This window comes from Meriones unguiculatus, chromosome 7 (genome assembly GCF_030254825.1).
Source record: "Meriones unguiculatus strain TT.TT164.6M chromosome 7, Bangor_MerUng_6.1, whole genome shotgun sequence".
In the NCBI taxonomy this organism is placed as follows: domain Eukaryota; kingdom Metazoa; phylum Chordata; class Mammalia; order Rodentia; family Muridae; genus Meriones; species Meriones unguiculatus.
Genome location: NC_083355.1, coordinates 36648781 through 36670766, shown reverse-complemented (window position 1 = coordinate 36670766; position 21986 = coordinate 36648781). Strand labels below are relative to the sequence as shown.

Below are 21986 nucleotides of genomic sequence, written 5' to 3'. Positions count from 1 at the left end.
AGATGCAAAGGTCCTGGGGCAGACATGTGTCAGAATTGTTCCAAGAATAGCAGGGAAGTCGCGAGACTGAAATTAACAGATCACCGGGGGCTTTCGCTCTGAGTGACTTGGGAATATTTATCGGCCAACCATGATCCAACATTGACTGAACAAAATCCCTCAAGTTCCTGTGCCTTGCGGGTGGTAAGGGAAGGAAGAAGGGCCAGCTGTGAGGACAGATGATCGAGGATAAAACTGACCTCACGGAGGTGGGGCATGGGGGGAGAGACAGTCCTGAGGATTGGTCAGCCCTTCAGCTTATATCCAAGAAAGGGCCGATAGGATTTGCTAATGATTTGCCACAGGGGGCCTGAAGTTGGCTCAGTGGGGAAAGGCACTTGCCGCCAACGCTGAGGACCTAAGCTTGCTCCCTGGGACCCACCTGGTGGAAAGGAAAGTAGTTGTTCTCTGATCTCCACACGTGTCCCCCACCCTGAACACACAAAATTAAAAAAAATAAAATAAAAACTCAATCAAAACTTTTTTTGTAAGCCTTGGCCTCAGTCGTGAGGATGGGTCCCTATTTGGGGAAGGTGAGCATGTATGTAGTAAGATGGACCTGTTAGCGGAGCCAGCGATGGCTGCAGGAGAAGCAAGCGTGAGAGAAAAGCAACAGAAGCCGTGAATAAGCAGCAGGCAGGGACGCAGGCTGGCGTGTCTGCCCACCTCTGAGGGTTTCGAAACCGTTACCTGCAGGCGAGTGCCAGCAGCCGTGGGGTGGAGCCCAGTATTGGTGTCCACTTAGCATGTGCAGGGGCGGGGGTAGTGGGGCTTGGGTTCCATCCCAGCACACAAATAAATCAAACAGGACAAACAGGAGTCAGCGCAAGCACTTCAGTGGTGGTGGGGGGGCTGGGGGTTGTAATTTTTGGAGTGAGAACACTTGGCTTCCTTCGGTCCCACCTCCTGCTCTCGAGGAGAAATTCGATGCACGTTATCATCTCTAGGCTCCGTGCTTCCGTCTACCATTTCAAATTCCGAAGCCTGTGCTTTGAAAAATGCACAAGCCAGAGGCGGAGACCCCGCAGAATGGCTTCAGATCCCAGGACAGAAGCACGGGCGGGCCTGGAGTCTCTTGCTGGCTTCATGGGGTCGGTCAAACCTCCCACTTCACCTCCAGTCCTGAGGGCTTCTCAGCCAGGGCTTCCAGAGCGTCTGCTGGACTTTGGTCCACGAGAAGAGTTCAGCATAGACAGGGCTCACTGCACACAGAGCAACTGGCTTGCTGTGATGTGTTTCTTTAATAACGGGAGCACCTGCACTGGAATTCAGGTGGCCAAAACGTCTGGAGACATAGTGACAGCTTTCCCTCCCTGCACCGTATCAGTGAGTAATTTATCACATGCCCGCCTCTTGCTATCCTACCCTCTGTAGGTTCTGGACAGCCGAAAAGTTGCTAAAAGATGAACACAGTTAAAAGCATAAACAACAAAGCAAGCTTTCTTGAGACAAGGGACTGCAACTTGTTCTTTTGTTTTAATCTTTCACAGCAAACCTGGTGTCTTAACCCTGCCTGAGAGGTGCTTAAGGGAGAGATAGATTGGATCAAAGGAAAAGGGCCTTAGAGGGCATTTCTCTCAACTGCCTTCATTCAAACCAAGAACACCAGAGCCCACAGAGGCCATTTGCATGCCCTGGTGACCCAATGGGCAGAAGGCAATCGAGAGTTCGTATTTAGCACTCCTGACTCTCTGGTCAATGGCTCTCTAGTATACGCTCTGGATTGAGGAATGAATGAAGCTGGCTAGTGGGAAATCAAGATTTGGGGGTTGGGGTAGGGGTGGACTTGGATCCTTTGATGGTTTCACTGCATCTGACAAGAACCAGAGGGCTTCCTTGTGATGACAGTCAGATAGAGCAGGGGTCTCAAATGGCCCCCTTGCGCTTCTGGGATTTCTCTGGGGCCCACAGTGTTTGCGCTGGTCTAGACATTTTCCACCAAACCTCCCGGCAAATATTTGAAGGCCTCGATACAATGCCACACAAATAACCATATCTAAAGCTCTCCCGTGTAAACAGCCTGATGTCCTTGGTCAGTCAGCAGGGATCAGAGAGAAAAAAAAAAAAAAAACAAAAAAACAAAAAACAACAAAACTCAAGCTGGCTTCTTCCTCAAAGCAACCTTTCAAAGAAAAAAAAATTCAAAAACAAACTTTAAAAAAACGGTGTGTTTTTGTTGTCAGGTTGTCTCTGTGTGTGTCACTATTTACAACTGGGGGAGAAGGCTGTGTGTGTGTGAGTATGTGTGTATGTGTGCTACTATTTATTTACAGCTGAGGAGAAGGCTGTGTGTGTGTGTGTGTGAGTGTGTGTGTATGTGTGTTACTATTTACAGCTGGGGAGAAGGCTATGTGTGTGTGTATGTGTTACTATTTATTTACAGAAGGGAGGGAAAACTTTGCGTGTGTGTGTGTGTGTGTGTGTGTGTGTGTGTGTGTGAATTCTGCTCTGCCTTGAGGCTGGCTGATGCCCATCAGAAGCATACACTTCGTTTTGTCTCTCCCTTGTCTGAAGACACTAGCTTGCCTTTCTTCTACATTTCATGACTAAGACAGCTATGAACATGGATGGGCAAGTGTCTCTTCCTGTGCTTTATTACGCTTGTAATTTTAAGATTTATTTTGAGTTTTATTTATGTGTATGTCTCTCTCTCTTTGTGGATGCCAAGTGTGTGTGTGTGTGTGTGTGTGTGTGTGTGTGTCCATGGAGGCTGGAACTGTTAAATCCTCTGGAGCTGGAGAGACAGTTGTGAGCTGCCTCAGGTGAATGCTGGGACCTGAACCTGACCAGGTCCTCTGGAAGAAGAGCTTCTAACCACTGAGCTGTCTCTCTAGTCCTACGTTTTCTTCTAATGAGGGATCACATAGACTGGAGAAGTATTCTGTCATGAGACAAGAAAACAGTAGTGACAGTGACAGGCCCTGAGCTCAGGGTCAGGCTTGCTAGACAGCGAGTGTCCAGAGGGCCCAGCACCAGGCCTTTCTTTTTGTAGGTACTCAGTGAACGTGAACTAGATCCCATTATCTGAATAACTTCACTAGAACACCTAGGCAAGTGACGGCTCCCCAAAACCAAAGGGACACATGGGAAGCAGTGACTGAGGACCCACTTCCCTCTAGAGAGCCCACTAGCTTCAGTCTCCTCCTCATTTTCTCACACGCCTCCACCTGGAGCCTTGCCCTGCTAGGCAAGCACTCTGCCGTTAGCCTACATCTCCGGCTGTTGGCTTATTTTATTCGAGACAGTGTCACTAAGTGGCCCAGCCTAACCTCAAACTCACCCTGAAGCCCAGGCTAGCATTGATCTCATGATCCTCCTGCCTCAGCCTCCCAAGTAGCTGGGATTATAGGCCTAAGCCACCAGGCCTAGCAACACTGCCTACTTCATACATCAAGATATTATTGTCATGTTTCACCTTTTTGTCATTCAGTCCGAATAGTTCAGTCCGGAGTTCCATCAAATCCCAAATAAGAAAATTTCACCCAGTGAACATTGAGCATATTTTTCATCTCCTTATTTTACGTAGCGTTTTTGCGTTCTTGTCTTTGCTGTTTTAGAGTCATTCCGCATCGATGGGGCTTCACTCCAGTGAAGTCTCTGGTCAAGCTTGGGAACTGGACACTGCTCCTGTCTCTGTAGACCCAGCTGCTCCTCTGCTCCATCGTGGCCAGCTCCAGGTGCATGGAGAAATTAATGAGGTGTGTGGAACAAGGATGGGAGAGGTCAAGTTCTCCGTTACTGCTGACACAACTGCCGAGAGAGGCCACAGAGGGGAACTAGCTATAAGGAAAGAGACTCGGACCAGAAAGCAAGGTTACTTCATCAATGCGTGGTTCTGCACATCTGGAAAGAGGCCAAAGCCCAGCCTATAGACTATGACCCGAGTTCCTGCAAAGATGAGGGCTTGGGGCAAAGGCCGTCCTGAAGTGGACAGCTGCCTCTGAACAGTGACACCTAGGTCATTTCTCCTCTCCTCTCCTGTCTTGTCTTCTCCTCCTTTCCATTTCTCTCCCCTCCTTCCTTTTCTCCTCCCCTCCTCTCTGTTCTCCTCTCTCTACTTCTTCCCTCTCCTCCTCAATTCCCTGTTCCTCCTCCCCTCTGCTCTCCTCATTATCTACCTCTCTTGTGCTTTCTCCCTCTTGTCCGTCCCCTCTTTCTTTCTCTTCTCTTCCTTTCTTTTAATCTTTTCTCTTTCCTCCCTTATCTCCCACTTTTATCTTTTGCTTTATCTCTTTTTCTCAGTATCTTCCTCCCTCTCCCTGATTCTCTTATCCCATACTGTTAAACAATTATTACACAAACATGCTTTTTTTTCCCCTTCAAATCTTACAAGATTCCTAAGAAGCAGCTATCTGATAACTTCTCTCTAGGCTTCTGTTTATCTGAAAGTAAAATAAAGGGCTAAAGGGAAGGCTCAGTGTTTAAGCGCACCGGCTGCTCTTGCAGAGGACCCAGGTTCAGTTCCCAGAACCCACATGGTGACTCACAAGCTCCTGTAATTACATATCCAGAGGACCCCACACCATTCTCTGACCTCCTGAAGTACCAGGCACTCGGGGGATGCACATACGTGCACGCAAACACTTATGCACGGAATGTAAATAAAGTAAAAATCTTCGCAAGTAAAATAAAGTTTGGCAAAATGTGAGGACATCCATGTATGAAAAAGGCACAGGGAAGCCCGTTTCTTTGTATGCTCACCTGAAAAACGAGTATCAGTGATGCTAAACTTTGCCGATTGTGTGCATGAGAATAGGAGTCCCCCAATTGGAATGTGCAAGATGGGATGCAGAAGAGGTGGGGAGGGAATCTTCAGTCTCCTTCACGTCTGTGAATTCCTTTACATTTGCACTGGTTTTGTAATATACATAAAAGATCAGCGAAGTGGCCCATGACAGGTTAATGAGTACCAGGAATGGGCGCTCACATGGCTTCTTTTTTCACTGGGCTTCCTCTGCCAACAGACCTTCACCACCTTCTGCCTAGGCAGGGCGAAAGGTCCCTCCATCAAACCTGCCCCCGGGTCCCTCTGCCTGTAGATGCGCCCTGCCACCTTTGACAGTCTGCAAACGTATTTGGCTCATTTCTTCTTTACCTCCTTCCTCCTAGACGGATGGTGTTCCTGTTTACACTCAAAACGGTTTTAAATGTTTTTATTATGACTTTCTCTGTGTGGTGTGTACGTGTGTGGGGAGGGGGTGTGCATGGCTGTGCACTTGTGTGGGGCGTACATGCTTGTGAACATGTAGGAGGGGTGCATGCACGAGGGGGGGCGGGGTTAGAGGCTGGTGTCAGTCAGGTGTCTTCCTCTATCACCGTCCTACTTCTTTTGTTTTTTGAGACAAAGTATCTCGTTGAGCCTGGAGTTTAGCAGTTGGCTAGGCTGGGTGGACAGTGAGCTCTCCGTGCTATGAAGACAAACCCACGCCTCCACACCCAGACTTTTACATGGCTGCTGGGGATCAAAACTCAGGTCCTTACACAGAGCCATTGCTCCATCCCCATTCTAAAGACGGAAACACTGAGGCCCAGAAAGGCTAAACAATGTTTCCAGGTGTAGTTAGTGAACCTCAAGTGTGAATTCTGACATTTTTGACTCCAGAAAAAGAATCGGGGATCACTTCCCTATTCTGCCATTCTAATCGGGTAGGAAGGACCCCCGGGTCCCTAAGGATCACCTAAGATCTTAGCACAGTGATGGAAGCACATGAGAGTCACAACTACAGTTCCTGATGTTAGAAGGGTCTGGTGTAACCCAGGCTAACCTCAAACCGGAGGTAGCCAAGGCTGGCCCTTGAACTCCTGACCCTCTAGCCCCCACCTCCCAGGTGTTAGAATTACAGGTGTGTGCTGCCAGGCCCAGCTCCTAATGAGCTGTTTCTAAAAGTACACAGCGGCACACAGCTTCGTGAAAACTTTCTCATTACCTGAGAGAGCAGCTCAGCCCCACAGGCAGGCGTGTTGGTCATCATCAGCTCTGACCTTAGCGTCCGGGGTCTTCCTGGTCCACAGGGCTGGCTGGCCCTGCACCCGTCCTCTTCTTGCCTATGTTCGAGGCTAAGCCTCTGGTCAGCTTTTCTCTCTGCTGTAGAGTGTTTCCTGCCTGCCGGAGTCCTGCTTCATCCTTCAATGGCCCTGCATCTTCCCAGAACTTTGCTGCTTCCCCCTTTGCTGTGCGTGTGTGTGTGTGTGTGTATGTGTACTTGTCTATGTGTACACATACCTGTGTGCACACGTGTTTATATGCATACATGTATGCACCTGGCGTGTGTGTGTGCATTGTATAAGCACTTGCACATGCATACATGTTTGTGCACGTGTATACGTATGTGTGTGCATACGGAGGACAGCAGCTAATATATAATGTCTTCTTCCGCTCTCTACCATAAAGGACAGTATGCATATTTATTTATTTGTTTGTTTTAAAGATTTATTTATACAGTGTTCTGCCTGCATGAGTGCCTGAAGGCAAGAAGAAGGCACCAGATCGCCTTACAGGCAGTTGTGAGCCACCATGTGGTTGCTGGGAATTGAACTCAGGATCTTTGGAAGAACAGCCAGTGCCCCTAACCTCTGAGCCAACTTTCCAGTGGGGTCTATCTATCTATCTATCGAAACAGAACCTCTCACTGAACCCAGCGCTCACCCATTAGACAATGCAAACTGACCAGCAAGCCACGGCAACCCTCCTTCCTCCACCTTCCCAGCACTGGAATCACAGGCAGCAACTCCAGCTGGAGACTGAATCAGCCCTTAGGCTGGCGCTTCACTGACAGCCATGTCCCCAGCCCCTGCTTCCCATATTTCTACCAAGGTTTGCTTTCTATGTATTGATTGTGCCAGGCAGTTTACCTAAAGCGTGTGCCCTACTGGTTTCTATAGTGTCTGTTTTATAGATAAAGAAACCAGGGTTGAGAGGGGCAAGCTACTCAAAGGCATGTCTAGGAGGCAGCAGAGATAGGTTTCAAATCCAAATCAGTGTGATGCCAGCCAGTCTGGCTTCCCTGTGGCACCTGCCTCTTGGCTGGTATGGAAACTAAAGCCAGGAGAACTGCTCTTCAGTTGGAGAAGTTACCTGCAGCTTAAGTTCTCTGGGCATCAGTTAAGAAAACTGGCCAAGTGTGGTGGCACATGCCTTTAATTCTAGCACTCAGAGAGGCAGAGACAGGGACATCGCCGAGTTTGAGGTCATCCTGGTCTACAGAGTGAGTTCCATGACAGCCAGGGCTACACAGAGAAACCCTGTCTCGAATACCAAAGAAAAGAAAACTAGAGAGAGGAATACTAATGCTGTCCTGGGGACAGCTGAGGAATAAAATGGACGCCTGATACACACTGTAAAGCCTGCTTGCTCCCATCTGGCAGCAGAGAGAGCTGCACACACGTCTGTGCCTCTCATTCCAACTCATTGCAGCAGGAATTGAACCTAATTTGTCCCGGTGATGCCAGACCCTAATGTGCTGCCCAGCATGTGACTCACACGTAGGAAATGTTTGCTTCGATGACTCAGCATCCCGGAGGCTTTTTACCCCCCAGGCCGGAGAGCTGAGTCTGCATCTGGTCACGAGGGCATCAAACGGTACCCTGGTCATCCCCTAGTGCAAGGCTGGGCAGCCACACTTGTATACAGGGGACCCGTTGTGAGCTGAACCTTCACTGGACACTGTGGGCAGTTTTGAACCCCCTGCTCAAAACTAAGAGCTCTGGGGTGGAAGGGGAAGAGACGCCATCGAGGGAGAGACGTGGGGGTGCCGAATGGGTGAAAATGCCTAGCTCATCGAATGGGCCCTTTCCTGGAACCTTTTCTTGATGTGACAAAAGAAATAATTAAAAAGAAACAAAAGGAGCCATTCTGTTGGCAGAGCGTGGCATCAGCAGTGAAATGGGCAACTCTCCTGCCTTACCTCCCTCCCTCCACCTAGGCTGTGCCTCGTGCTCAGCCTGTCATGTAAGCAGTGTCATTAGAGAATAACTGCCCAGCAGGGCGTTGATGATACTCAGTTCAATCGTAGGCCTTAGCTCTTAGGTCAGACCTTGCTCTCGTGGTGCTTCTGTTTCCTCCCCACTGAAGTGAGAGCGGTACATGCAAGTTGTACAGGCTTGTGAGAAGAACAAGTGTGGATGACGTCATCTCTAAGAATCCCAGCTCACTAGAACTTCTCTTTCAGTACGTTTTATTTAGCGTGGGTGTGTGTTTGTATGTGTGTGTGTGTGTGTTTGTATGTGTGTGTGTGTTTGTATGTGTGTGTGTGTTTGTATGTGTATGTATGTACGTATGTGCATGTGTTGTTTGTATGCGTGTTTGTATGTATGTGTGTATGTACGTATGTGCATGTGTGTTTGTATGTGTGTGTGTATGTGCATGTGTTGTGTTTATGTGTGTGTGTATGTGTCTATATGTATGTGCATATGTGTTTGTATGTGTGTGTGTTTGTATGTGTATGTGTGTGTGTGTGTGTTGGGGCATAATTGTGCTGCCACAGCCTGAGTGTGGAGGTCGGAGGACAGCCTGCAGGAGTCAGCTCTCTCCTTTCACTTTGTGGGTTCAGGGGAACCAAACCCACAAGGCAAGCGTCTCTACCCACTGAGCCATCTCACCAGCCCAGAACTTACTTTATTTGCTGTGTGATTCTGTTTATATGTATTTTTATAACCTGTAATATTAAAAACCTTCAAATAAGCGCGCACACACACAATCACATCACATTTGGATGTATGAAGGTGATCTGCCTGCGATGTTTGTCACCCCATTGGTTGCCAGGATTAGGTGGCTGGTCTGGCTGGCTGGGTGGCGGTCCCCTTTTTCCTTCACTACTACGTATACTTCCCTTCAGTATCTGCATGGCGGCTGGAAGAGGAAAACCTTCCCCTGATAGGAAATAAGTCTTGGGCCAAGGGTATCAGAGTAATGGCCCTCACCTGCTAGCACTTCCAAACAAGCTCTCAGAACCTACTTAATATTATCTGAGGGCATGCTCCAAGGATGCCAGTGAATGTTGCATTTTTTTCCTCTACACTTTGGCCTATCATATCATTTACCAATAAACATTCATGGCATGCCTGCTGTACGCGAGCCCGTGATGTACTCCATGAACACCTGAGGACTGTCCGCACTGCTGGGCTCAGTCCTCAGAGCTGTTGCAGGAGGAGGAAGCAGTATGGGCTACGATTCTGTGACGGTTCTCAATGCCAGGTGTAGTATTTATTAGTTTAATATCATACTAGGCTGCCAGTTTTTAATTTAATCTTTTACAAGCTACTGGAAACACCCTATTTCTAAAACTGATCCAGAAGAAGGATGTGGATTGTTGAATCAAAAGACAAGAAATATCGTGCCCTTGGGGGTTCCCTAGCTAAGTGCTCTCATATCTGCAAGCTTTGAGGAATAAGGGCTTGGAGCTGGAAGTGATTTTTTTGGAAAAGCGGGCTAGGGGTTGGGGATTTGCTGATTCCCTCAAAGGGCTTCACACATAGTGGACACTTAGAAGTGTTTGGTAGTGAGTTTACCTGTAGGCTAGGTCTTTAGAAAGGAGGGAGAGAGAGGGAGGAAGGGAGGGAACTCCTGAGCCACGTGTAATGACTGAGCAAGCACTTGATTTGGGCCCTGCTTGCACTGACCCACCCAAGATACTTTTCTGAGTTACATCACTGAGCTCTCCCAGCAACTTGATGAGGCATAAATTCCTTTGTCATCAACATTTACACATGTTCACGATATCAAAAGTACAAGTAATGGGGAAACTTATCCAAAGTCAAACTGGCATTCCCAGAAAGCAGCTGGTCCACCTGACTCCAGAACCATGACTCTGGGATGTAGTTCATGGAAAAGTCACTTATTATCCTTTTTAATAAGGCATCTGCTTCCTCGTCCTAAGAGGGAAGAAAGGACATGAGCCAACTTCTAAGGGTGGCTTCATATCTACAGGACCGGCAGAAGCATTTTACCCAGGTTTAGTGAAGTGTGGCCCATTAACCAAATATGTCGTCAGCCAATTTTTTAAAAATAAAATTTTATTGAAACAACCACAGGCATTCATTTTTCCATTGCATGCAACAGAATTGAGTAGTTACCACCATAGAGACAGAGACTTAGTGCCCACAGAGTCTAAAATACTTACTCTCTAACCCTTATGGAAAAGGATTATTGGCTATTAGGACATACTAATTTCTAGGGGTTTGTTTGGCTTGGTTCTGATTTTTTAAGACAACTCTTGTTGTGTAGTCCAGGCCGGCCTCAAACTCCAGATCCTCATCTCAGCCTGCTGAGATTAGAGGCATGCGCCACCCCACCCCGCCAGCCTACAGATTTTAATGATAATGGAACCATATATGTGGTAAACAGGAAAGTTCTAGAAGACCACAAACTAAACAATTGCTAAGTTAATAACCACCACTGTTTACATTTTATACATTAGAGTTGTTTTCATGTTGTTCGAGACAGGGTTTCATAGAGCTCAGGCAAGCTTTGAACTCTCCCAAACTGGTCTTGAACTCCTGACTCTCCCACTTCTGCCTCCCAAGTGCCACCATACAGAGATTTGGAATAGATTTTAATTAAGTTCTAATTTATGTACCAGAATGTGCGCAAGCACACAGAGCAATGTTCACAGGTCCCACAGATATATCCTGAGTCCATCATAATCTAGAACCACCTTTGATCCCAGCAGGAGGGAAACAGAGGCAGGAGGATCCCTAGAAGTTCAAAGCCAGCCTGGTTTGCCTAGAGAGTTTCAGGCCAAACCCCAAACCATGGAGTCTTCAGGGGCTTGACAGATGCCTCAGCAGTTAAAAGCACCTGTTGGTTGTGCAAGAGGTCTAGCTTGATTCTCAGCATCCATACGGTGGCTCACAACTATTTGTAGCTCCTGTTCCAGGAGATCTGCTGCCCACTTCTGGCTCCACAGGCACCACGCACACACATGATGCACAGACATACATGCAACGAAAACATTTTACACATAAAATAAAAATAAGTATTTTAATGGGGGCTGGAGAGATGTTTTAGAAGTTAACATGCACAGACATTCAGGCATCCTCATATGCCTCAAAAATAAATAAACATGCAGAGATGATTTAAAGCACCGGCTGTTCTTCCAGAGGCCCCCCGGTTCCCAGGTTCTATTCCCAGCACCCACGTGACAGCTCACAACTGTCTGTAACTCCAGTTCCAGGAAATCCAGCACTCTCTTCTGGCTTCCAGGGGCATGAGACACACACACGTGGTGGACATACATACATACATGCAAGCAAACCACTCACATGCATAAAAAATAAAGACAAAATAATAAGTGCATGCTCAGAGCGGGCGGGGCTGGGAGGGGACTACAGCTAGGATACAAAGTGAATAAATGGTAATTAATTTTAAAATTTAATTAATTAGGAAGTAAGTACATGCTCATCTGCTCAAACATCTGTAATCGCAATCACTCGATAATACCTGATATCATCGCTCTGAGAAGTATATAAACCGTAGATCTGGGAAGGACAATCTCAGGGTGTGGATACCCCGGCGCCCTGCCTGTACTCGCTGGGACTGTTCCCTGAACTTTAGGAGTAGCCTCCTGTACATTCATACGGGTGGCTGGTGAGGGGGTAGGGAAGAGAGGTCTGGGTGTCTGGTGGCACACCACACTTAGAACTACAAATCAAAGCTGTGTTGGTAAGTGGGCAGCGGCGGGGATGGTGGCCTTTTAATGGGTTTTTCCGGCTAAAGGCGTAAACTGGTGCTCATTATAGTTATACCGTGATAGTAAGAGACAGGGGAGATAGAAAGGCCTTCCCTCAGAGACATTTACCCTCAACGATACCCTGCTTCAGTGGAGCTGGGAGGCAGAGAGAGTTCTCCTGCCGGCCATAACCACACGAAGCAAGGATCTGTCACATGTCACAGGAAACTCGGAAGCAAGGAGGTGAAATGAAGGGCCCCCACTTCTCTGAACTTAGGAGCGCTTCCTCAGATAAACAGTGATAGGTGTAAACCGTGAATGGGATCCCACGCATACCAGCACTCACTTCCTTCTCCCAGAGTCCTAGCCCAGGCACTCCAGGTCTCTGCCTTTAAGCAGCCTGCCACAGACTCAGCAGAGGCTGTCTGCTCACCAGGAGGTGATCCCGTGCCTGATAGATGAGGGCTGCTGGCCTCTCGTCTCCCTTGGTAATATTCATCTCTATCCCTGGCCCGACCACAATTTCCTCCCAACCGGTTGCATTTGAAAGTGCAAGCGGTAAGAGAGTGCTTGGAAGTTCCTTCGCCCTCCTGATGATCCTGAACGGGTGGTCTTTCTTTGCCCAGTTCCTCCCACTTCAATGCCTCCCTCCACCCCCACCCCCCACCCCCCACCCCACCCCCGATTCTGAGAACCCTGAGCTTCCCAAGCGCTAGATTTTACTACTGGGAACAGGCCTCCATCTTCACGGACGCCTAAGAATGGACACAGGTGTCAGGCACCTTTGCCCAGGTGGGCCCCCCTCAGCGTCTACACCTTCCCTGCACCCGGGATGGCAGAAGTGACTTCACAAACGAGGGAAGCGAGGTTCAAGATGGCCTCTAGCCCGGGAGCTACGTGTGTGTGTCTAAGCAGTTCCTACGTGTGTGTATGTTTGTATCTAAGCAGTTCCTACTAGTGTGTGTGTGTGTGTGCGCGTGTGTATCTAAGCAGTTCCTACTAGTGTGTGCATGTGTGTGTGCGTGTATGCGTGTGTGTGTGTGTGTGTATCTAGGCAGTTCCTACTAGTGTGTGCATGTGTGTGTGCGTGTATGCGTGTGTGTGTGTGTGTGTGTGTGTATCTAGGCAGTTCCTACTAGTGTGTGCGTCTGTTTGCGTGCATGCATGTGTGTGTATGTGTGTGTGTGTATGTGTGTATCTAAGCAGTTCCTACTAGTGTGTGCATGTGTGTGTGCGTGTATGCGTGTGTGTGTGTGTGAGTGTGTGTGTGTATCTAGGCAGTTCCTACTAGTGTGTGCGTCTGTTTGCGTGAATGCATGTGTGTGTGTGTGTGTGTGTGTGTGTGTGTGTGTGTGTGTATCTAAGCAGTTCCTTCCCCTGCAGCTCAGGTCCCAGCCTAGAGGTCTGGGTGAGGCCTGTGCGTCCTCCCTTCCTCTCCGGGTCCCGGGGGAGATGTGGCAGAAACTCCTGCCGTGCCGAAAGGTTCATGGCTTCCTTCCGGGGCAAACCTGGGGGAGGACGGAGGTAAAAAAGTTTCTTCAATGGCTCTGGCGGTGCCCGCCCGCTTGAGGTGGCCACACAGAGCTCCTGCCCCCGCCACAGTGAACCCGCGCTTGGGAACACCGCGGACCTCCCAGAGCTAAGAACCAGTAGAGGTGGGCCTCGGTACCACCCACAGCCACGCTGCGACGCGGGTACCACCAGCGAGGGGTCCCCGCAGCCCCGGTCCTGCCTGCAGGGCCCAGGCGGCTTTTCTCGCCCCGGGTGCCCCGCTCCCCAGTGGTCCGGCGTAGCGGGGGGCAGCCCTGCCGCCGCCGAGCTCCACTTTCGCTGCTCCCTCTGGCCGGGAATCGGTCGGCGCCTCCTTTCCAGGGTCCCCCAGGCCCCTGGCTGCTCCGACTCCACTCTCACCGCGCCGTCCGGGCCGGCAATCCTGCAAACCCACGCTGGCAAGTGCGGCAGAGGAGGGCCTGAAGAGCAGCAACCAGGTAAAAACAAGCAAATAATAAACGAACGAACGGGGTCCCCCCACCCCAGTGCGTTACAGCCGCACCCGGCCCCCATTCTCAAAGGATCGGATCCTCCTCTACCCCCCCCCCCCCGCTGCATCTCCAAGTTTGCTACCTGCGGACATCTCCGAGGCTCTCCGCTCTCCCCCTCCCCTTCTCCAAGGCACCCCAACTCTCTCCAGCTCTCTCACCTGAACCCCCGAAGCGCCGTTTCTTCTTTCTGGACTAAAGCCGAACCCGCCGCCAGCGGAAAGGTCCCCCCACCCACCCCCACGCAGCGCAGGCTGCAAGCCGCTTGCTCTCCAAGTCCAAAGGTCGCCTCAAGTTTGGCTGATAAACAGACTCCGGAGAGGAGATCTGGAGCCCTCCCTCCTCCCCAGCGTGAGGACAATGGGCCCCGGCGAGTCCCGGTCCCGGCCCGAGCCTCCGGCCCGGTTGGACTGTCCCTCTGGCTCTCCCACTCTCTCGGTCCCCCCCCCCCCTCCCCACCACCATTTGCATCTTGCCGAAAGCCGAGCCCTTCCCCCTCATTTGCATATCTTATATGGCCTAATGGTGGCGATCATGGCAAGTTAGAAGTTTTCTGACTCCTCTCGGAGGAGTCTCCGGGGCTCCGGGGGAGTAGCAGGTGTCTGCAAGCTGAAGGGTGGAGGGGTTCCGGGACTTGGGGGTTCTCTTGAAAGCTCCCCTCCACCCTCCTCTCTCACACCCACCCGCCCCGTCAACCCCCTTCTTTGGCTTTCCACCCCCGTCCTTGGAAAATGGTGTCCAAGCTCACGTCGCTCCAGCGAGAACTCCTGAGCGCCCTGCTGAGCTCCGGGGTCACCAAAGAAGTGCTGATCCAGGCCTTGGAGGAGCTGCTGCCGTCTCCGAACTTTGGGGTGAAACTGGAGTCGCTGCCCCTGTCCCCCGGGAGCGGGGCGGACCTGGACACCAAGCCGGTCTTCCACACTCTCACCAATGGCCACGCCAAGGGCCGCCTGTCTGGGGACGAGGGCTCGGAGGACGGCGACGACTACGACACCCCTCCCATCCTCAAGGAGCTGCAGGCGCTCAACACGGAGGAGGCCGCGGAGCAGCGGGCCGAGGTGGACCGGATGCTCAGGTAGGCGGCCAGCGAGGTGGGCGCCGCGGGGGCCCCGACCCGGGGCTCCTCTCCCACGGGGACAGAACCATCTCCCGGGGGCCCGGGGTCCCCCGGAGCCCGAGGCTTCCCCTGCCTCCACCTAAGGCGGCCATCCCGGACCTAAGCACCTCGTTGGTGGTACCCCGGGCGAGAACCGAAGGTGCGGAGCCTTGAGTCACATGACTGGAGGTGCCGGCGGGTGCAGGGGAACAGATGCGACCCCCTCTCCCCGCCGAGGACCCGAGGCTCCCGTTGCCACCAACTTCCAAAACCCCCGGGGCCGCGCGCGCACGTCTCCCAGAAACCCGCCGTCCCTTGCAGAGGGCCTGGCGGCCTGGCTCTGCGGCGGCGGTCTGGGAAGAGCGGGGTCTTTGGTGGGGTTCTCGCAGAGCTCCGCGGCGCGGGCGTGAGCTCCGGGTTCGCATTTATGGAGTGGGGAGCGCGCGGCAGGGTCACACCCGCCGCGCGAAAGAAGCCACGGGTGAAGGGGGGAGGGAGGCCGGGTGGGCTGCGCGCGCCCGGGACGCCCCCTCCTCCCGTCGGCGGGGCACCCGGCCCCAACCTGGGGGAGGTGGGCGTGGGCGCCTCGTCCCGGCGACACCCCGGCAGCCGCCGGGGGAGCCGGGTCCGGCTGGCTGGCCCTCTGGCTGGCCCCCGGGTGGCTGGGATCCCTCGCCGGTCCCCCTCGCCCGTGCCTGCGCGTTGACAGCTAGTTACTAATTATCCAAGGAGCCGAGCGGTTCCCTCCGACGGCTCGTCGCTCCGGGGGCCACCTGGCTGCAGGAAGGAGCCCCCTCGCGCGGCCTCTGACGCTTTAAGCCCTGCGGCTTCGGAGTTGCCGAGTCCCGGAGCGGTGGCCCGGCCTGGCTCGGCCTCCCCTCCCGCAGCGCGCGCCTGGGGTGGGAGGTGACCTTGCATTTGAATTTGCGCTCTGAGGGTCTTGTCCTCCAGCCGGGGCTATCCGGAGGACTTCTGGATTTATTTGTGTACTTATTTTTCACCCTCCTAAAATGTTTTTTTTTTTTGTTGTTTAGTTTTTTTGTTTTGTTTTGTTTTTGCGAATTCACGAGCTCGGGTTTCTCCCCTGGCCGCTCCTCCGCGTGGCAGTGATTTCTGTCCGGCCGGGTTTAGGGGCCTGGATGGGTGTCAGAGGTAGCTCCGACGGGGAGCCGAGCCCCTTGGGGCTCCTGGACGAGCAGGCGGGCGGGAAGGTCGTCCCGGGCCCGGCTCAGGGACCCGGCGTCCCGTCACCATTCCCCCCCCCCCCCCCCGGGCCTAGGCCCTTCTTCCCGGCTGCCCCGAGCCGCCGTCCGTTCAGCTCGCCTCGGAGCCGACTTGGGAAACCCGGGGAGGCCTGGGGCGCCCCTCCACGGCGGTCCCCACGCCGGGCTGGACACGGCGGCCGTGTAACGTAAACGGCAGCACGTGGAGTCGGGGCGTTATTAATTTATTCCTATAAATCATCAACAGAGAGTACACAATGAGCGCGATTAGGTTGAAAAGAGAGGCGGGTTATTCATTGGCGAAGTTGTAAACTGGGCTTAGAAAGGGAAGGAAATCCAAGCGCAGGAGGGGGTGCTGGCTGGGCACACGCACGGCGCTGCGGGGCGCGCCCCCCGGGTGCCCCGCGCCCCTCCGGGAAGCCCCGCGGGGCGCAGAGGCGGCCGGGCTCGGAGGACCTAGGCCCTCATCCCTCCCCAAAGCCGGTGGGGAGCAGAAGGTGGGGAGCAGAAGGAGGGGAGCCGAGGACCGAGGACACACCCCAGGCTTTTGTCCGTCTCGCAAGCCGGTGCCGCCCTCCCTCCCCCTGGGCCTGGAGCGCCTGACTTTATTAAAGTAATTTTTCAAAAAAAAAAAAAAAAAAAAAGAGGGGGGATGCTGGCGGCTCCCAGGTCACCGCTCGGCCGCCTGCGGGGTACCAGGCACTCTCTTCTGCCCTCCCCTCCCCACCCGGGGCAGCCGGGGAGAAAGGAGAGGTGTGCGGGGGAGGAGGGTCGCTCGCCCGCGGCGCGCCTGGACGCCTGGGCCCGGGCTGGACCAGCCCCGCCGCCGCGCAGCAAGGTCGCAGGCTGCGCCGCCCTGCGCTCCGGGGCCGCGGCCCCCGACGCTGCTGGGCCCCGGGCGCCCGGGAGAACCCGCCGCTGCCTGGGGACCGCGGCTCCCGCTTCTCCCCGGGCTGCGGCCCAGAGCTCCCCCGCTCCCGGGCAGCAGAGCGGCTGAGTTTACGCTTGACACCTGCGCTGGCTGCTCCGGGGCCGGGCGCTGCTCGCAAACTCCCCAGTTTATAATCCCGGGGAGGACACTTTCTTTCCCAATAACTCCTTATCCGGGCCCCAGAGCTCTCCCCTAGGGAAGACGTGGGGCCTTCTGGGGTCAGAGAGAGGGAGAAAAAAAAAAAAGTACAACTACGCCATCTTACCTCCTAATTCAAAAGTTTGTTTTTGTTTTTGTTTTTGTTTTTTTAATTCCGAACCTGAAAGTTTGTCTCGACGTTGTTTTGTTTAGTTTTTCTTTTTCCTCAATCGTCTCGTTGCTGAGTTATTTCCCTCCTTTTAGCACAACCACTCACACCTAGAAACACACCGTTTCGCTAGGTTTCTTAAGCACGTAGAATTAACAGGTAAAGAAGCCAAACAAAGGAGAAATGGCCAAATGATCTGTTAAAGCGATACGGTATTAACTTTTAGAATCCAAGTACTGTTTTCTCGGACTTTTGAAGCTTATTGTTCGTAGCTGTTAGGAACGTTTTTCCACCCTAAAAATATCTGTGGAAATGTTAGCCAGCAATGAGCTTTTAGGCGGTATTTACGTGGTTATGTCTGAAATGTTGATGGCCGTGTTTTTCTCCTCTCACCATGAATTCTCCAGGTCTGACACAGGAACGCGTTTCCTCTGCTTCTGTTCTTAACACTTGATTACGTTGTCTTACTTTCTGTGCCTTTATAAACGCTTGAAAAATTCGTTAACTTATGTATGATTAATGTGAGAGTTTACTTTTCTCAAAATCATCTCATTCAAAGCCCGGCTTCTCACGAATCCAATAGCCAAGGCTTGCTGAAATAGCCACAATTCAAATGCCTGTAAAATATCTACCTTGATTGTTGGAGTATTTTTAACACGTTAAACAAATTAATTGATTTTTACAGGCACCATTGAAAAATAATTGTTTTACCACTATGTCCAATTTGGCCTCAGCTTTAACACCAATTTTTATTGTTTCATTTGAACCCAATTTTCTCTTTGTTTTTTTGATGTCCTATCACGCTAATATATGATATATATATGTATATATATATATCAACATGTAGTGAAGAATTGCTTTTGTAACTGCATTAAATAAATACTGTACATTCTTGTATTATTCCTTTAATACTTTTGATCTGTGCTGTGCATTTTACTTTCTTAGTCTCTTAATTTCAAGGACAATTTTTTCTCATTCTAAGTCATCTTTTTAGCAAGCAAAAAAAAAAAAAAAGTAATAGCAAAGTTGAAAACATTCTAAATTTAGAAAGCCTGGGAGACACCCCTGTGTCTTGTTTATAATGCTAAGTTGTGCCTGTGTTTGTGAGAAATGAGAGGCATGACCACATTTTCAGTTCAAACTTGAAATTCTGGAGGACTGCTACCTCCCAGGTGGCCTTTCCATATCAAGAGAGATGTAGCCATACAGGCAAGCAGAGCATTTGGGATCATTAATGTCTTACTGAAATTAGTCTTCCTCAATGGGTTTTATTTTAGAGGCGGGGCTGTGGATAATTAAAAAAAAAAAAGCTACCTGCTATGTGAGTGTCCAGGTTCTTCAAGCCCAGAGAGTGTTGCCATTATATTTGCGAATACTTTCCTAAAACTCCAAAAGAACAATGTAATATTTGGCTATGAAAGGAATCACAACTATACAAATGCTTATGAAATATCTCAGTTTGATTGCTGGAGGTTTCTAAACACATCAAACAAACAAAAAACAAAATTTTTTTTTTTAACATACAGGCTGTCTTTCCTGCGCGGTGGGCTCACAAGCCCAGCCCTGTTTTAACAGACTGGGCCTCCTTTTCAGAAAGAGAATAATGTTGCCGAGATTTAGACTGAAATGGAGTGAATTTAAAAACTGATTTGGCTCTGTGTAAGATCAGCGTGGCCAACTCAGGCTCCTGGCCTCTCCACTTTCCACTGGGACTCTTGTCTTTTAGCCTCTTGACATCCAAGGAGAGCCGAATAAAGCAAGAGCTCTTTCTTGCACGGCCTAGGGTGCCGGGAAGTGGGGATGGGGACTGGGGGTGGGCTTAAAGGTGAGCATTCTTCAGTGCCTACCTCAGAAGGAAAAGCTGTGGCTTTACGTGCTGAGAGAGGTGGGAGGGAGCTACTCTTTTCCCTGCACCCCTCTCAAGGCTGTAGTTTGGGCAGGAAGAGAAAGATAGGAAGATGAGGTTTGCCCCTAACAGGTGACTAATTTTTTCCTGGGCATTTGCCACCAGCAAATGATCTAATGATCTGCTTATCTGTTTAGTGAGGACCCTTGGAGGGCTGCCAAAATGATCAAGGGCTACATGCAGCAACACAACATCCCCCAAAGGGAGGTGGTTGACGTCACAGGCCTGAACCAATCCCACCTCTCCCAGCACCTCAACAAGGGCACCCCGATGAAGACCCAGAAGCGCGCTGCCCTGTACACCTGGTACGTCAGAAAGCAACGGGAGATCCTCCGACGTAAGTGTTTTAACCCCGCCTCTGTCTCAACTTACAGTGACTTTTACCCTCACACTGACATCATGGGCTGCCTCAGTTTCCCCTCCATCAAAGAAGGCTTTTTAAAGTGGTCGGCAAGTGTAAGAAGTTGGCAGGCAGATCTGGCCTTACAGTTGCCACTGTACCTCGTACCATTTCTCCCTCACACAGTCCCTTGCTCCGCAGCCAGTTATACCGAAAAGCCCTTCAGAGTATACAGTCTACTCTGAATGTTTTCAGTCCTTCTTTCCAACATCCCTTTCACTGTGACCACAGGTCTGGGTTTCCAAAGAAGAGATGACATAGTGGTCAGCAATATCGATCACCATTATTGTTATTTTTCTCCCCTCTAGAGAAAGTATAAATAGCTTAGGTGTTTGTACAGATAATCAGAACCTGACTCTATTCCTTGGAAGTGGTGGCGGGGGTGGGGGGGTGCAGGAGGTGGAGGACTAAGTCCAGAAATGATTTAAAGTGATCACTTATTTTCACCGTGATTAGAATTTGGGCTCAGCAGCGACTCCATTTTGTCAAGACTTCCTTTCCTGCTGGTGACAGCCCTTGACAAGACACAGTCAAAGTGTCTGCACTTGGAACTCTGACCAACCAATATTTTTTGACATATATTTAATATTAATTAAATATTTTTAGGTTGGAAGAAATTATTTAAAAAAATAGGGAGGGATTGTGAACCATTTTGCAGGAAGTTGCCCACACAATCCACCCTCCTGTGCTTTGTGTGTTGTACAAACAGGTTGTTCCACACACTTTTCGTACAGCTACCAAGCTTACCAGATGACCTTTGAGGCGCTCCTGGCGTGTAAAACTCCCATCCCTTAGAATGTCATCAGTTACCCCAGTAATGATGTTAATAGTGGGATGCCTGGTTCTCATCACTTCCGAGTTGTTTTGTTTTTTTTTTTTGGGGGGGGGGTTGAGACAGGGTTTTTCTCTGTAGACCTGACTGTCCCAGAATCACTCTGTAGACCAAGCTTGTCTTGAACTCAGAGATCCACCTGCCTCACCATACCCAGCTTATTTCAGCTCTTAACCCAAGGCCTTCTTTCTGTCCCAAGATTCCTTCTTCAGAATGCTGAGGGGCTTGGGTCTTTAAGTTGAGGAGAATTTGAACCTCAAGCTGACCATACCTTGCTTGGACTGTTTGGACCCAGCCCATTCTCTAGAACTGTTTCAGTTGCTACCACCCCCAGTAACTCTCTTTCTCTCTTTCTCTCTCTCTCTCTCTCTCTCTCTCTCTCTCTCTCTCTCTCTCTGAACTGCTTCAGTTGCCACTGCCCCCAGTAACTCACACACACACACACTCTCTCTCTCTCTCTCTCTCTCTCTCTCTCTCTCTCTGAACTGTTTCAGTTGCCACCACCCACAGTAACTCACGCTCTCTGAACTGTTCCCCAGTAACTAAGTCTCTCTCTCTCCCCCCCCCCCCCTTTCTAGGCTGTGAGCCTCTGTGTCTTTGCCAACATGTTTATTTCCATCATTTTCTGGGTAGGAAATTCTTTTCCCTCTTGCTGAACAGTCACTTTCAAAATTGCTCTTGGGTTTTGTTGGTTTTGTTTTGTTTCCTATACACTACTCCAAAGTGATGGCATCTGTGTTGATTGTACCAGCCTCTGTTAACCTCTGGCTGAGGTTAACCCTTGAGTTGGCACACTGTATGGGCAGAGTAGATGCCCTGGGGCTGTTTGCTGTGTAGTGGGCCAGTCCTTTAGTATACGGGTTGGTTCCCTCCATGGTGGTCATATTTAAGGAACTGACCTCCTGATGTGAAGCAGCTCTGTAGTTCCTGCATAGCTCCAGAACATCCTTCCAGACAGTCTGAAAGCCCAAGCAGCCCTGGGCCTGGCTCAGCAGTCTGGGTGTGAGTCAGCTCCCCCAGGTCAGACAGGAAGGCACAGAAGACAGGGGACCATCTAACAGGATGGAAGTTCTAGAAGGAGTCTCAGGATGCTTACGAAGGGACAATTGGCCAAGTGGATAGCAGTCTGCAAGGGACATTTTTGTTTGGTGTTATTGTTGTTACTGCTTTAAGGATTCGGGAGACAGAACTTAAGGACATATTTCTCCTCCTGTAATTAGCATATATGTGCCTGTCGTGTCCCAAGAACTACGCTAGGCTGTGGGGCACACAAGCCCGAGCCTCTGGGGACTCACACTCCCCTGAAGGAGTGGAGAAATTCATGACAGTGGTTTCCCAAGCCCTGTGAAAGGCATGCACCAGGCAGCGGAGCAATTGCTATAGCACCTAGAGAAATCCTGGAGGCCTTACAGGAGGAGATAGCATTTGTCTCAAGGATAAAGAAAAGACAACACCAGCATGGGACAAAAATTAAGGCGATAAATAAAAGAAAAACCTTTTATTTGGTTGAGTGGAAAGAGGAGATGAAAAAATAAGATGATACACAA

At 50.7% G+C, this 21986-nt stretch overlaps 2 protein-coding genes across 5 annotated transcripts in view; both read left to right on the top strand.

The window, feature by feature from the left end:
* Nucleotides 1-943: 943 nt before the first annotated feature.
* On the top strand, nucleotides 944-4682 carry LOC132655404 (uncharacterized). The gene is made up of 2 exons (XM_060388409.1): nucleotides 944-1365; nucleotides 3597-4682. Exons 1-2 carry the CDS (start codon nucleotides 967-969, stop codon nucleotides 3909-3911), a joined length of 714 nt encoding a protein of 237 aa, XP_060244392.1. The 5' UTR covers nucleotides 944-966; the 3' UTR covers nucleotides 3912-4682.
* A 9516-nt stretch (nucleotides 4683-14198) lies between these two features.
* The window catches only part of Hnf1b (HNF1 homeobox B), a 51792-nt gene continuing 44004 nt past the window's right edge, over nucleotides 14199-21986 (top strand). For 2 of the 4 annotated variants that reach the window (XM_021641470.2, XM_021641469.2), the window contains exons 1-2: nucleotides 14199-14819; nucleotides 19345-19544. In XM_021641470.2, the coding sequence (XP_021497145.1) occupies nucleotides 14476-14819; nucleotides 19345-19544 (544 nt within the window). In that variant the 5' untranslated portion in view covers nucleotides 14199-14475. Of the gene's footprint in view, nucleotides 14820-16414; nucleotides 16677-19344; nucleotides 19545-21986 lie in introns of those variants that run through there. The other 2 variants (XM_021641473.2, XM_021641471.2) reach the window with 2 other exon arrangements.